Source organism: Thalassophryne amazonica, chromosome 23, assembly GCF_902500255.1.
Source record: "Thalassophryne amazonica chromosome 23, fThaAma1.1, whole genome shotgun sequence".
NCBI lineage: Eukaryota > Metazoa > Chordata > Actinopteri > Batrachoidiformes > Batrachoididae > Thalassophryne > Thalassophryne amazonica.
This window is the reverse complement of record NC_047125.1, coordinates 8,854,283-8,868,831: the sequence shown is the minus strand read 5'-3', so window position 1 is coordinate 8,868,831 and position 14,549 is coordinate 8,854,283. Positions and strand designations below refer to the sequence as shown.

The 14,549-nt window shown below is 43.2% G+C and overlaps 1 protein-coding gene across 1 annotated transcript in view; it reads left to right on the top strand.

The window, feature by feature from the left end:
* Window positions 1–14,549, top strand: part of sorcs2 (sortilin-related VPS10 domain containing receptor 2) — a gene marked incomplete at its 5' end in the record, with an annotated part of 485,537 nt that overhangs the window by 289,288 nt on the left and 181,700 nt on the right. The window contains one exon of the mRNA XM_034165018.1: window positions 14,292–14,356. Coding sequence (XP_034020909.1) covers window positions 14,292–14,356 — 65 coding nt within the window. The remainder of the gene's footprint in view (window positions 1–14,291; window positions 14,357–14,549) is intronic.

Sequence of the window (14,549 nt, the reverse complement as noted above, 5' to 3'; positions counted from 1 at the left end):
TGTACTCGGTTCCAGCTCAAACTGTACCACAGAACCACACAGTGTAGAAGTTCAGAGAGCACGATTTATGTTCTCACATACATTGTACGTTCAGAAACCACAGGTCGGACTTGTGTTTCCAGAAGCAAAACGTAACAAAGTTTTTTTTCGAACTTAATTTACAAAAACTCTCAATGGGAGCCATCAAAGTTTAAAAGAAAAAACAAAAAACCAAACAAATGAATATTACAAGACAGGTCTGCAGTGTTTGCACAGGCACAGTGTGAGAGGTGACGCTTGAAGCGCTTCAGCAGCGGGATGCCCTCATGACGGCCGACCAGAATATCAAACAGGTTTGATTTTCATCTGACCATACGATCGCCGATCAGGAGGTGGTAGTGAGATGTTAAACGCAGCTTGTTACTCTATGTATACTAAACGATGCAGGACACGTGGTACAATTAACCTGAAACTCTGTGTGATCCAAAAAATTCTCGCACAAATGAAAAATCAGCTGAAAAAGGGCCAAAACCTGCACTGGCACCAGTAGATCATGACAGTGTTCTATTTATTTTGACACCAGTTATATCAGATGGTTATCTAATTACAACTTGGCTTTTTTTTCTTTTTTTTTTTTTTGGAAATGTCTTTTTTTTTTACAAATAAAAAAAATGCCATATTTTACAAAAGCACATTTATCTGTAAACACCAACACACCTCACATTAACGTGTTGGTTTACATAGAATGAATCAACCAATCAGTGTTAGCGGAGGCACATTTTACCCAGAATGCCATCTGTCTGTTTTTACAAAGCTTCAGAATTAGTGCATTATTCAACATTAAAAGATATATGTTATATCTTAACTTTGCACAAATGATAGAATTGACATTAATGGAGTTATTCTATCAGCGTTGTGATTGAGTAGAGAGTTGAGCTTTGTGGCTCTTCTAGTTGCTTCTGTGCTGGAAGCCATGTAGTAAACTGGAGCTTCCAGTAGGGGGCAGGACACTCAAAGACAGAAGTGTTGACTCATTGCTTGGGTCTGTTGTGGCTTTTGATGCTTCCAAAAGTGATTGTGGTGTTAAAACTTAAAATCAGCTTGTTAGTAGTTGCAAGTGTACCGGAGACAATACTGGAATTTATCGATTATCGGTTATCTGTAACTTCCGATACATTTTGGATGGTTTATCGTTTTAGTTTTATAGAAGATAACTTTTCAGTTATCTGATTATCTGTTACCAAAATAAATTTTTTGTTTTATCTGTGCCCACCACTGCTACCGACATACCTAGAAATAAAATTAAAACTCGGAGTGCAAACCTACAATAATTCCTGTCACAACTCAGATAGATCCACGGCAAAGCCAGAACATTCCTGGATCCTGAAACTACAAGATCACTAAAATCTTAAACAGTATGTGGTACAATTGACTTCTTGTGGATATTTGTTTCTCTTTGAACGTAAAAGTTTGAATTCTCTGAACAATAGATGGGATGGCTCATTAATAATTCTAATAACTAATAATAATAACTCAGCCACATGGGGTGTGCAGCCAGTACATTCTGAGTGCTGGTCCCAAGCCCGGATAAATGAGGAGGGTTGCGTCAGGAAGGGCATCCGGCTTAAAACAAGCCAACCCAACTATGCAGACTCAGAATCGAATTCCCATACCGGATCGGTCGCGGCCCGGGTTAACAACGTCCGCCACCGGTGCTATTGCCCAACAGGGTGCCGGTGGAAATTGGGCTACTGCTGGACGAAGACAACGAAGAAGAGGAGGAAAACGTTGCCATGAACAGCGGGAGAAGAAGAAAACTGGAAGGGTGGAAATGAAAGTGGGGACTTTGAATGTTGGTAGTATGACTGGTAAAGGGAGAGAGCTGGCTGATATGATGGAGAGGAGAAAGGTAGACATATTGTGTGTGCAAGAGACCAAGTGGAAGGGAAGTAAGAGCAGGAGCATCGGCGGTGGGTACAAGTTGTACCATGGTGAGGACAGGAAGAGAAATGGTGTTGGGGTCATTTTAAAGGAAGAGTATGTTAAAAGTGTGTTGGAGGATAAGAGTGTCTGACAGGGTGATGAGTGTGAAGTTGGAAATTGAAGGGGTGATGATGAATATCATCAGTGCATATGCCCCACAGGTAGGTTGTGAGATGAAGGAGAAAGAAGATTTCTGGAGTGTGTTAGATGAGTTGGTGGAGAGTGTGCCCAAGTATGAAAGAGTGGTGATAGGAGCAGACTTCAATGGGCATGTTGGTGAAGGGAACAGAGGTGATGAGGAAGTAATGGGTAGATATGGTATCAAGGATAGGAATGGGGAAGGACAGATGGTAGTTGACAAGTGAGGAGTGTGTGCTGAGAAGGTGGAGGGAATATTTTGAAGAGCTGATGAATAAAGAAAATGAGTGAGAGCAAAGGCTGGATGATGTGGTGAGAGTAAATCAGGAAGTAAAAGAGATTAGCATGGAAGAAGTGAGGGCTGCTATGAAGAGGATGAAGAGTGGAAAGGCAGTTGGTCCAGATGACATTCCAATGGAGGCATGGAAATGTCTATGAGAGATGGCAGTAGAGTTTCTAACCAGATTGTTTAATAAAATCTTGGAAAGTGAGAGGATGCCTGAGGAGTGGAGACGAAGTGTGCTGGTTCCTATTTTCAAGAACAAGGGTGATGTGCAGAGCTGCTGTAACTACAGAGGCATAAAGCTGATCAGCCACAGCATGAAGTTATGGGAAAGAGTAGTAGAAGCTAGGCTTAGAAAACAGGTGAAGATCTGTGAGCAGCAATATGGTTTCATGCCGAGAAAGAGCACTACAGATGCAATGTTTGCTCTGAGAATACTGTTGGAAAAGTACAGAGAAGGACAGAAAGAGTTACATTGTGTGTTTGTGGACTTAGAAAAAGCTTATGATAGGGTGCCAAGAGAAGAGTTGTGGCATTGTATGAGGAAGTCTGGAGTGGCAGAGAAGTATGTTAGGGTAGTGCAGAACATGTACAAGAATAGTGTGACAGCGGTGAGATGCGCAGTCGGAATGACAGACTCATTCAAGGTGGAGGTGGGACTACACCAAGGATCAGCTCTGAGTCCTTTCTTGTTTGCAGTGGTGATGGACAGGTTGACAGATGAGATCAGACAGGAGTCCCCATGGACTATGATGTTTGTAGATGACATTGTGATCTGTAGTGAGAGTAGAGAGCAAGTTGAGTGTAGTCTGGAGAAGTGGAGATATGCTTTGGAGAGAAGGGGAATGAAAGTCAGTAGAAGCAAGACTGAGTACATGTGTGTAAATGAGAGGGAGCCCAGTGGAATAGTGCAGTTACAAGGAGTAGAAGTGGTGAAAGTAGATGAGTTTAAATATTTGGGGTCAACTGTTCAAAGTAATGGAGAGTGTGGTAGAGAGGTGAAGAAGAGAGTGCAGGCAGGGTGGAGTGGGTGGAGAAAGGTGGCAGGAGTGATTTGTGACCGAAGAATATCAGCAAGAGTGAAGGGGAAAGTTTACAAAACAGTAGTGAGACCAGCTATGTTGTATGGTTTAGAGACAGTGGCACTAACAAAAAGACAGGAGGCAGAGCTGGAGGTGGCAGAGCTGAAGATGTTGAGATTCTCTTTGGGAGTGACAAGAATGGACAAGATTAGGAATGAACATATCAGAGGGACAGCTCAGGTGGGACGGTTTAGAGACAAAGTCAGAGAGGCGAGATTGAGATGGTTTGGACATTTGCAGAGGAGGGACCCGGGGTATATAGGGAGAAGGATGCTGAGATGGAGCCACCAGGCAGGAGGAGAAGAGGGAGACCAAAGAGGAGGTTCATGGATGTGCTGAGAGAGGACATGCAGGTGGTTGGTGTGACAGAGGAAGATACAGAGGACAGGGTGAGATGGAAACGATTGATCTGCTGTGGCGACCCCTAACGGGAACAGCCGAAAGGCAAAGAAGAAGAAGAAGCTCATAATAATTCTGTCAGTTTCAATGCTTAAGGGTTCATCATATATTTTGCTGAGCTGTTATTAGATATTTCTTAGTGTGTTTTTTAAGACATGCTCAAACACAATGCTGTTGGAGTGTCAAACGTCAATCTTAACATATTGCTAGTTGTAGCATTACAGAGCTGAAGAAATGTGGCAGTAGTAATTGTCAAATGAGTCTTCATGAAATATTTGGTGTTTTGTCTGAGACGAGTAGATAACTTTTTTGAAAGAAGACTGAGTGGATTCATTATAAAAAAAACAAATGCTTCATGAAGCTGCATTTGTACATCACTGCATGGTAGACCTTATGACTGAAAGTGCAACAAAATTATGCATAATGGAAACTGAAATGGAAAAAATATGCTACCAAAGATCCTAATGTGTGTGTGTGTGTGTGTGTGTGTATATATATATATATATATATATATATATATATATATATATATATACACGAGGGCTGTCCGTAAAGTATAGGTCCTTTTTATTTTTTTCAAAAACTATATGGATTTCATTCATATGTTTTTACGTCAGACATGCTTGAACCCTCGTGCGCATGCGTGAGTTTTTCCACGCCTGACGGTGACGTCATTCGCCTGTGAGCACTCCTTGTGGGAGGAGTCGTCCAGCCCCTCGTCGGAATTCCTTTGTCTGAGAAGTTGCTGAGAGACTGGCGCTTTGTTTGATCAAAATTTTTTCTAAACCTGTGAGACACATCGAAGTGGACATGGTTCGAAAAATGAAGCTGGTTTTCAGTGAAAATTTTAACAGCTGATGAGAGATTTTGAGGTGATTCTGTCGCTTTAAGGACTTTTCACGGTGCGAGACGTCGCGCAGCGCTCTCAGGCGGCGTCATCAGCCTGTTTCAAGCTTAAAACCTCCACATTTCAGGCTCTATTGATCCAGGACGTCGTGAGAGAACAGAGACGTTTCAGAAGAAGTCGGTTTCAGCATTTTATTCCGGATATTCCACTGTTAAAGGAAATTTTTTTAATGAAAGACGTGCGGACGGGTCCGCGCGTCGGGACGCAGCCGACGCGGCGGCACAGGAAAAACACCTCCGTGTTGATAACCATTTGTTAAAATCCAGTTGGCTTTTGATGGCTTTCAGTGGAGTGAGTATATGAGAAATTGTTTATCAGCTGGAGATGTTCCAACTTGTCCTTAAGGCTTCCAGCAGAGGTGTTTTTCCTGTGACGGAGCGTCGCGACGGCTGCGAGCCGACGCTGCAATCCGCCCGCACGTCTTTCATTAAAAAAATCTCCTTTAACAGTGGAATATCCGGATAAAACGCTGAAACCGACTTCTTCTGAAACTTCTCTGTTCTCTCACGACGTCCTGGATCAATAGAGCCTGAAATGTGGAGGTTTTAAGCTTGAAACAGGCTGATAACGCTGCCTGAGAGCGCTGCACGACGTCTCGCACCGTGAAAAGTCCTTAAAGCGACAGTATCACCTCAAAATCTCTCATCAGCCGTTAAAGTTTCACTGAAAAACCAGCTCTTAACTTTTCGAACCATGTCCACTTCGATGTGTCTCACAGGTTTAGAAAAATTTTGATCAAACAAAGCGCCAGTCTCTCAGCAACTTCTCAGACAAAGGAATTCCGACGAGGGGCTGGACGACTCCTCCCACAAGGAGTGCTCACAGGCGAATGACGTCACCGACAGGCGTGGAAAAACTCACGCATGCGCACGAGGGTTCAAGCATGTCTGACGTAAAAACATATGAATGAAATCCATATAGTTTTTGAAAAAAATAAAAAGGACCTATACTTTACGGACAGCCCTCGTATATATATATATATATATATATGTATATATTTGTATATATATATATTTGTATATATATATGTGTATATATGTATATATTTGTATATATATATATATGTATATATTTGTATATATATATTTGTATATATGTATATATTTGTATATATATATATATATATATATATATGCATGCACATAACTGGTACTCATGGTGTTTGCGCGTGCTAAAAATAAATGATGCACAGCAGAAAACACAAGGGAAGCGCTTCATAAGATGAAAGCAATGAAATGAAAGATTGCAGGAAAAGTATTTACACACACACACATATATATATCTATATATATATATCTATCTAGATATATATATATATACAGGTGGTCGGTTGTTCCACTACCAGGGCAGAACCCTCATTGTTCCTCTTCAATCAGAGGTTCGACTATCGGCCGAACCCTCCTTTCCAGCACGCTGGAGTAGACTTTACCAGGGAGGCTGAGTAGTGTGATGCCCCTGTAATTGGCACACACTTTCTGGTCCCCCTTTTTAAATATGGGGACCACCATCCCAGTTTGCCACTCCTTAGGCACTGTCCCAGACCTCAACACAATGTTGAAGAGACGTCTCGTCCAAGACAATCCCTCAACACCCAGAGCCTTCAACATTTCTGGACGGATCTCATCAACCCCTGGGGCCTTGCCCCTGCAGAGTTGTTTGACTACCTCAGTGACTTCCACCAGGGAAATTGATGAAAATCCTCCATCAGCTTCCAGCTCTGCCCCTACAATAGAGTGCGCTCCGGTCTGATGCAGGAGTTCCTCAAAGTGTTCCTTCCAGCGCCTGATTACATCCTCAGTTGAGGTCAGCAGAGTCCCATCCTTACTGTAGACAGCTTGGATGGTTCCCCATTTTCCCCTCCCTGAGGTGCCTCACGGTCCGCCAGAAGCACCTTGGTGCCTACCGAAAGTCCTTCCCCATGGTTGCTCTGAACTCCTCCCACACCCGCTGCTTTGCCTCCCCCACAGCAGAGGCTGCCCCTCCCCCACCTGACCACCGGTGTCCACCACGGTGTTCGAGGGTTGCCACCCCTTGAGGCACTTAAGACCTTCAGGCCACAGCTCTCCGCTGCAGCTTCACTTTGAACATTGCCCATTCTGGTTCAGTGTCCCCAACCTCTACAGGGATGATCGAGAAGCTCTGCCGGAGGCGTGAGTTGAAGATCTGTTGGACAGTGTACTCCTCCAGACGTTCCCAGTTCACCTGCACTATCCATTTGGGCTTACCAGGTTTGTCCAAAGTCCTCCCCCACCCTCTGATCCAACTCACCACCAGATGTTGGATCAGTTGAGAGCTCTGCCCCTCTCTTCACCCAGGTGTCCAGAACATGCGGCCTCAAATCAGATGATACGATCACAAAATCGATCATCACTGTTCGGCCTTGGGTGCTCTGGTACCATGTAAACTTATGAGCATCCTTATGTTTGAACATGGTGTTCGTTATGGACAGTCCATTCAGGTTTAGATTAGGGAGGCCGTTCCTCCCCATCACACCTCTCCAGGTGTCTCTGTCATTGCCCACGTGTGTGTTGAAGTCCCCCAGCAGAACAATGGAGTCCCCCACCTGAGCACCATACAGGACTCCATTTAGGGACTCCAAGAAGGCTGAATACTCCAAAATGCTGTTCGGTGCATACGCACAAACAACAGTCAGAGTTTTCCCCCCCCCGCCACCCAAAGATGCAGGGAGGCGACCCTCTCGTCTACTGGAGTAAACTCCAATGTAGCTCAGCCAGGGACTTGTGAGTATCCCCACACACGCCCGGCCCCTAACCCCCTGGGCAGCTCCAGAGAAGAATAAGGTCCAACCCTTATCAAGGAGAGTGGTTACGGAGCTGAGGTTGTGCATGGAGGCGAGGCCCATCAGATCTAAATGGTATCACTCCACCTCCCGCACAAGCTCCGGCTCCTTCCCCCACAGTGAGGTGACGTTCCACACCCCCAGAACTAGCCCCTGCCACCCAGATCTGGTCTGTCGAGGCCCTTGACTTTCACTGCCACCCACAGGACAGCGCACCTGACACCAGGAGTTCCCCCTATGAGTGATGAGCCCACAGGGTGGAGATGGAAGGTCCGCGTTGCCTTTTCCGGCTGTGCTCGACTGTGCTCCGTGGCAAGTCCAGCCACTAGGCGCTCGCTGACGCATGCTACATCCAGGCCTGGCTCCAGATGAGGGCCCTGGGCTTCCTCCGGGGTGGGTCACATTTACTCTACCTCATTCTATCATGGTGTCTTTTGAACCATTCTTAGTCTGGCCTCTCGCCTGAGACCAATTTGCCATGGGAGACCCTACCAGGAGCACAAAGGCTCCAGACAACACAGCTCTCAGGTTCATAGTGGCACACAAACCTCTCCACCATGATAAGGTGATGGTTCACAGAGAGGCGGAGTGAGGGATCCCTTCTCAGGGCCATCCAATCTCTGTACTCACAAAGTGATCTGGTGAAGGTTGGCCTCCACCAGGCTGCACCTTATCACTAGTCTTGTTTGTGATGTTCATGGACAGGATACTGAGGCGTAGTCTGGGGGGGAGGAGGGTTTCCGGTTTGGTGTGCTCAGGGTCTCATCACTGCTTTTTGCAGATGATGTGGTCCTGTTGGCTTCATCATCCGGTTACGTCCAACACTCACTGGATCGGTTTGCAGCCGAGTGTGAAGTGGCTGGGATGAGAATCAGCACCTCCAAATCTGAGGCCATGGTTCTCAGCAGGAAACTGATGGACTGCCTACTCTGTGTAGGGAATACGGCCTTGCCCCAAGTGAAGTTGTTCAAGTACCTCGGGGAGTTGTTCATGAGTGAGGGGACAATGGAGCATGAGATTGGCTGGAGAACAGGGGCGGTATTGCATTCGCTCTACCGTACTGTTGTGACGAAAAGGGAGCTGACCCAAAAGGCGAAGCTCTACATCTACATCTACTGGACAGTCTTCGTTCCTACTCTCACCTGTGGTCATGAGGGTTGGGTCATGACCGAAAGAACTAGATCGCGGGTACAAGCAGCTGAAATGGGCTTCCTCAGGAGGGTAGCTGGTGTCTCCCTTAGAGATAGGGTGACGTTCGGTCATCAGTGGGGATCTTGGAATAGAGTCGCTGCTCCTTTGCATTGAAAGGAGCCAGCTGAGGTGGTTCAGGCATCTGGTAAGGATGCCTCCTGGACGCATCCCTAGGGAGGTGTTCCAGGCACGTCCATCTGGGAGGAGACCCCGGGGAAGACCCATGACTAGGTGGAGAGATTATATCTCCACACTGGCCTGGGAACGCCTCGGGATCCCCCAGTCAGAGGTGGTCAATGTGGCACAATGTGGTCTCCTGCTGGGACCCCAGACTGTTGCCCAGCTGTTGCCCCCACGACCCGAACCTGGAAAAGCGGTTGAAGATGAATGAATGATGAATGAAAAAAAAATTAAAAAAATAAATATATATATATATATACAGTAGTGTTCAGAATAATAGTAGTGCTATGTGACTGAAAAGATTAATCCAGGCTTTGAGAATATTTCTTATTGTTACATGGGAAACAAGGTACCAGTAGATTCAGTAGATTCTCACAAATCCAACAAGACCGAGTATTCATGATATGCACACTCTTAAGGCTGTGAAATTGGGCTATTAGTAAAAGAAAGTAGAAAAGGAGGTGTTCACAATAATAGTAGCATCTGCTGTTGATGCTACAAACTCAAAAATATTATGTTCAAACTGCTTTTTTAGCAATCCTGTGAATCACTAAACTAGTATTTAGTTGTATAACCACAGTTTTTCATGATTTCTTCACATCTGCGAGGCATTAATTTTATTGGTTTGGATCCAAGATTTTGCTTGGTTATTAGTGTGCTTGGGGTCGTTGTCTTGTTGAAACACCCATTTCAAGGGCATGTCCTCTTCAGCATAAGGCAACATGACCTCTTCAAGTATTTTGACATATCCAAACTGACCCATGATACCTGGTATGCGATATATAGGCCCAACACCATAGTAGGAGAAACATGCCCATATCATGATGCGTGCACCACCATGTTTCACTGTCTTCACTGTGAACTGTGGCTTGAATTCAGAGTTTGGGGGTCGTCTCACAAACTGTCTGCGGCCCTTGGACCCAAAAAGAACAAGTTTACTCTCATCAGTCCACAAAATATTCCTCCATTTCTCTTTATGGCAGTTGATGTGTTCTTTGGCAAATTGTAACCTCTTCTGCACGTCTTTTATTTAACAGAGGGACTTTGCAGGGTATTCTTGCAAATAAATTAGCTTCACACGTCTTCTAACTGTTACAGCACTTACAGGTAACTCCAGACTGTCTTTGATCATCCTGGAGCTGATCAATGGGTGAGCCTTTAACATTCTGGGTATTCCTCTATCCATTTTGATGGTTGTTTTCCGTTTTCTTCCACGCGTCTTTTTTTTTTTTTTAAGCATTTTAAAGCATTGGAGATCATTGTAGATGAACAGCCTATAATTTTTTGCACCTGCGTATACGTTTTCCCCTCTCCAATCAACTTTTTATTCAAACTACGCTGTTCTTCGGAACAATGTCTTGAACGTCCCATTTTCCTCAGGCTTTCACAGAGAAAAGCATGTTCAACAGGTGCTGGCTTCATCCTTGCATAGGGGACACCTGATTCACACCTGTTTGTTCCACAGAATTGACGAACTCACTGACTGAATGCCACACTACTGTTATTGTGAACACCCCCTTTTCTGCTTTTTTTAATAATAGCCCAATTTCATAGCCTTAAGAGTGTGCATATCATGAATGCTTGGTCTTGTTGGATTTGTGAGAATCTACTGAATATACTTGTACCTTGTTTCCCATGTAACAATAAGAAATATACTCAAAACCTGGATTAATCTTTTTAGTCACATAGCACCACTATTATTCTGAACACTACTATATATATATATATATATATATATATATATATATATATATACATACACACAGTGGGGAAAATACGTATTTGTCCCCCTGTCAGTTTTGCAGGTTTTCCCACCTACAAAGAACAGAGAGGTCTGTAAATTTTATCATAGGTACACTTCAACTGTGAGAGACAGAATCTAAAAACAACAAAAATAACAAAATCCAGAAAATCACATTGTATGATTTTTAAATAATTAATTTGCATTTTGTTGCATAAAATAAGTATTTGATCCCCTACCAACCAGCAAGAATTCTGGCTCTCACAGACCTGTTAATTTTTCTTTATGAAGCCCTCTTATTCTGCACTCTTTACCTTTATTAATTGCACCTGTTTGAACTTGTTACCTGTATAAAAGACACCTGTTCACACAATCAATCAGTCACACTCCAACCTGTCCACCATAGCCAAGACCAAAGAGCTGTCTAAGGACACCAGGGACAAAACTATAGACCTGCACAAGGCTGGGATGGACGACAGGACAACAGGCAAGCAGCTTGGTGGAACACAACAACGGTTATGATTATTTATTAGAAAGTGGAAGAAACACAAGATAACTGTCAATCTCCCTTGGTCTGGGATTCCCTGCAAGATCTCACTTTGTGGGGTAAGGATGATTCTGAGAAAGCTCAGAACTACACAGGAGGACCTGGTCAATGACCTGAAGAGAGCTGGGACCACAGTCACAAAGATTACATTAGTAACACATGATGCTGTCATGGTTTAAAATCCTGCAGGGCAGCAAGGTCCCCCTGCTCAAGCCAGCACATGTCCAGGCCCGTTTGAAGTTCACCAGTGACCATCTGGATGATCCAGAGGAGGCATGGGAGAAGGTCATGTGGTCAGATGAGACCAGAATAGAGCTTTTTGGAATCAACTCCACTTACCATGTTTAGAGGATGAGAACAACCCCAAGAAAACCATCCCAACCCTGAAGCATAGGGGTGGAAACATCATAGTCTGGGGATGCTCTTCTGCAAAGGGGACAAGACGACTGCACCGTATTGAAGGGAGGATGGATGGGGTCATGTATTGCGAGATTTTGGCAAACAACCTCCTTCCCTCAGTAAGAGCACTGAAGATGGGTCATGGCTGGGTCTTCCACCATGACAATGACCCCAAACACACAGCCAGGACAAATAAGGAGGGAGCATTTCAAGGTCCTGGAGTGGCCTGGCCAGTCTCCAGACCTGAACTCAATAGAAAATCTTTGGAGGGAGCTGAAACTCCAAACCTGAAAGATTTGGAGAAGATCCCTTATGGAGGAGTGGACCAAAATCCCTGCTGCAGTGTGTGCAAACCTAGTGAAAAACTACAGGAAACATTTGACCTCTGTAATTGCAAACAAAGGCTGCTGTACCAAATATTAACATTGACTTTCACAGGTGTTCAAATACTTATTTGCAGTAGTAACATACAAATAAATTATAAAAAAAATCATTTAATGTGATTTACTGGTTTGTGATTTCTGGATTTTTTTTTTTTTTTTTTTTTTGATTATGTCTCTCACAGTGGACATGCACATAAGATGACAATTTCAGACCCCTCCATGATTTCTAAGTGGGAGAACTTGCAAAATCGCAGGGTGTTCAAATACTTATTTTCCTCACTGTATATTCAGGTGATTCAAAGCAATTTCAGTAACATGAAATTGTCGAAACACTGGTCGAAACACTGATCAGACCAAAGTCATGTTTTCAAATTCTAAAATAAAGAAGTCTGACCTTCCACTTATCACGATCACTAATGTTAATATATTTCAGATTGAGTTGAGTTGAGGGGTACATGGAAATATCTTGGTTTTGTGATTCAATGGTGTACTTTCATTTAATGCTAATGTCATGGAGGTGTCTTGGTATTTATTTTAGAAACAAGTCTTGTTTCTCAAATAATGTGAGAAAAAACTGGAGTGAGGGTGGTGCAGAAGATGTAGAAGGACAGTGTGACAGTCAATAAGGTCATGCAATAAGGATCTTGTCACCACACATTTATAACTTGTGGCCACACATTAATAGCACGTAGCTGCTTAGTATTTAATTTTCAGTAAATGTCACCTTCCAGTTTTTTAATGAAGTGTGGTATGTTGCTGTCACCAAATATGCCCATCAGTTTAGATTCTTACTCATAATTTGAGGGAAAGGAGATGCAGGTTGAGGCCCACTTTATGACTTTGATAATTTTGTGACTGTGCTAGTCAGACATGTTGTCTGAAAATCTTGGAGTATGTATTGGATGTCATGGATAGCAACCACCCAGGTATACAACCTGTCCATTTGAAGGTCCTTCAGTTTTTGCACCCACATATGGTGGGCAAGAGCAGTGGTGAGCACAGTTCCGCTTATCTGCTAACTGCTAATTAGCGCAGCTAACATTTTTGTTAACAGATTAGCTTTTCAGCTAACTTTGAAAACCATCAGCTAAATTTAGTTCCGATAACTTTTAGTCCGCTCACCTTTTTTTGTTGTTGTTGTTGCTGGCATGGAGATAAAACTGAACATCAAAAACATCTGTAAAACCTAAAATCCTACATCTTAGTTTCTGTCATGTTTAATAGACAAACCGCTGTGAGAAGCTCAGTCCTCCCACCATAAAAGTGGGTGGACAAGCTGCTATTGCAAAAAAAAAATCATAAGGTTACTGTTACTTGTGTGTTGGTTTTTACAATGCCTGTGATCTGTGATTCACTTATATTGAGACATTCTGAATATGTTGGTCTATTTACACTCCCATCGAGTAGATGGCAGTGTTCTCTGCTGCTGCGGTCATTTAAATTTTCCCATAATTCGATAACTTGTCCGGAATTAATTTGTTGAAAATTTTAACCATAAGTCAAAACTGCCTTGCTGTGCATGTCTCCTGTGACACACCTGCAAGACTGGATGCCTGTGAAAATAAATGATCTTTTTTCTTTTATTTTATTTTTTTGCTTCCCTTCCTTTCTCTCTGGTCACCAGGTCTGTTTTGCTGTGAGAAGCGTGATCTTAGACAGAAGCACTGGCCTGCTGGCCCACTGGCCTAGTGCCCTTTGAATTTATTCAGTAGTATCAGTAGCTGCCAGCGTACTGAAGTCAATACTAAAAGTTATTAGTGCAACTTTTAGCTATAACTTAGGCTAAATTTTTTAGTGGTTTATCGCTTTAGCGTTACAGTATAAAAGTTAAGTTTAGTTAGCGGATTTACTATTAACGAAGCTAACCTTTTGGCTAGCTGTCCCCACCACTATGCAAGAAGGAATGTTTCCTCCTGTAACTTGGGTTATGAGTCCTCATCACATCAAGACACAACAGGAGCTGTCCAGCTTCTTTCTGCAGTTAAAATGTGCAAATTTAGCAGCATTACAAAAGGTAATCCAAAGAGCTGCTTGTTTTCTTCCTGCCCATTTAGGACAGATATCACAAAAAAATCTTGTTTACCTCAGGATTTTGCTCTTTTGATCATCATTGTTGAACCTGACAATGCTTAAATGTGATGTTGGCTTATTTAGCTGAGTTTTAAAAGGTTGTCTGTTGGATACACTTTGACTTATGCATAGCTTGGATTTGCTTATATGCAAATTTTTAAATAAATAATTCCTTATTTCTTACTGCCGTGAATGTTTCTCTGTCCTAGGTCGGTATCTGGTGTTGATGTAGACCCTGATCTTGTACACATGGAAATCCGTGACACAAGTGGAGGTATAGTACTGGTTTACCTTATGATGCTGCTTGTAAGATGACTGATGTTGTATTCTGTCGGTAAGTTATTTTATCACAGGACATGTAGTCTCTGTCTCGCATGCACATATTTTCCAGTTTGCATGCATATATTGTCCCTCTTTTTCTCTCAGACATACAGCATTTTCACTACTATATTTTTATGTGACAGAAA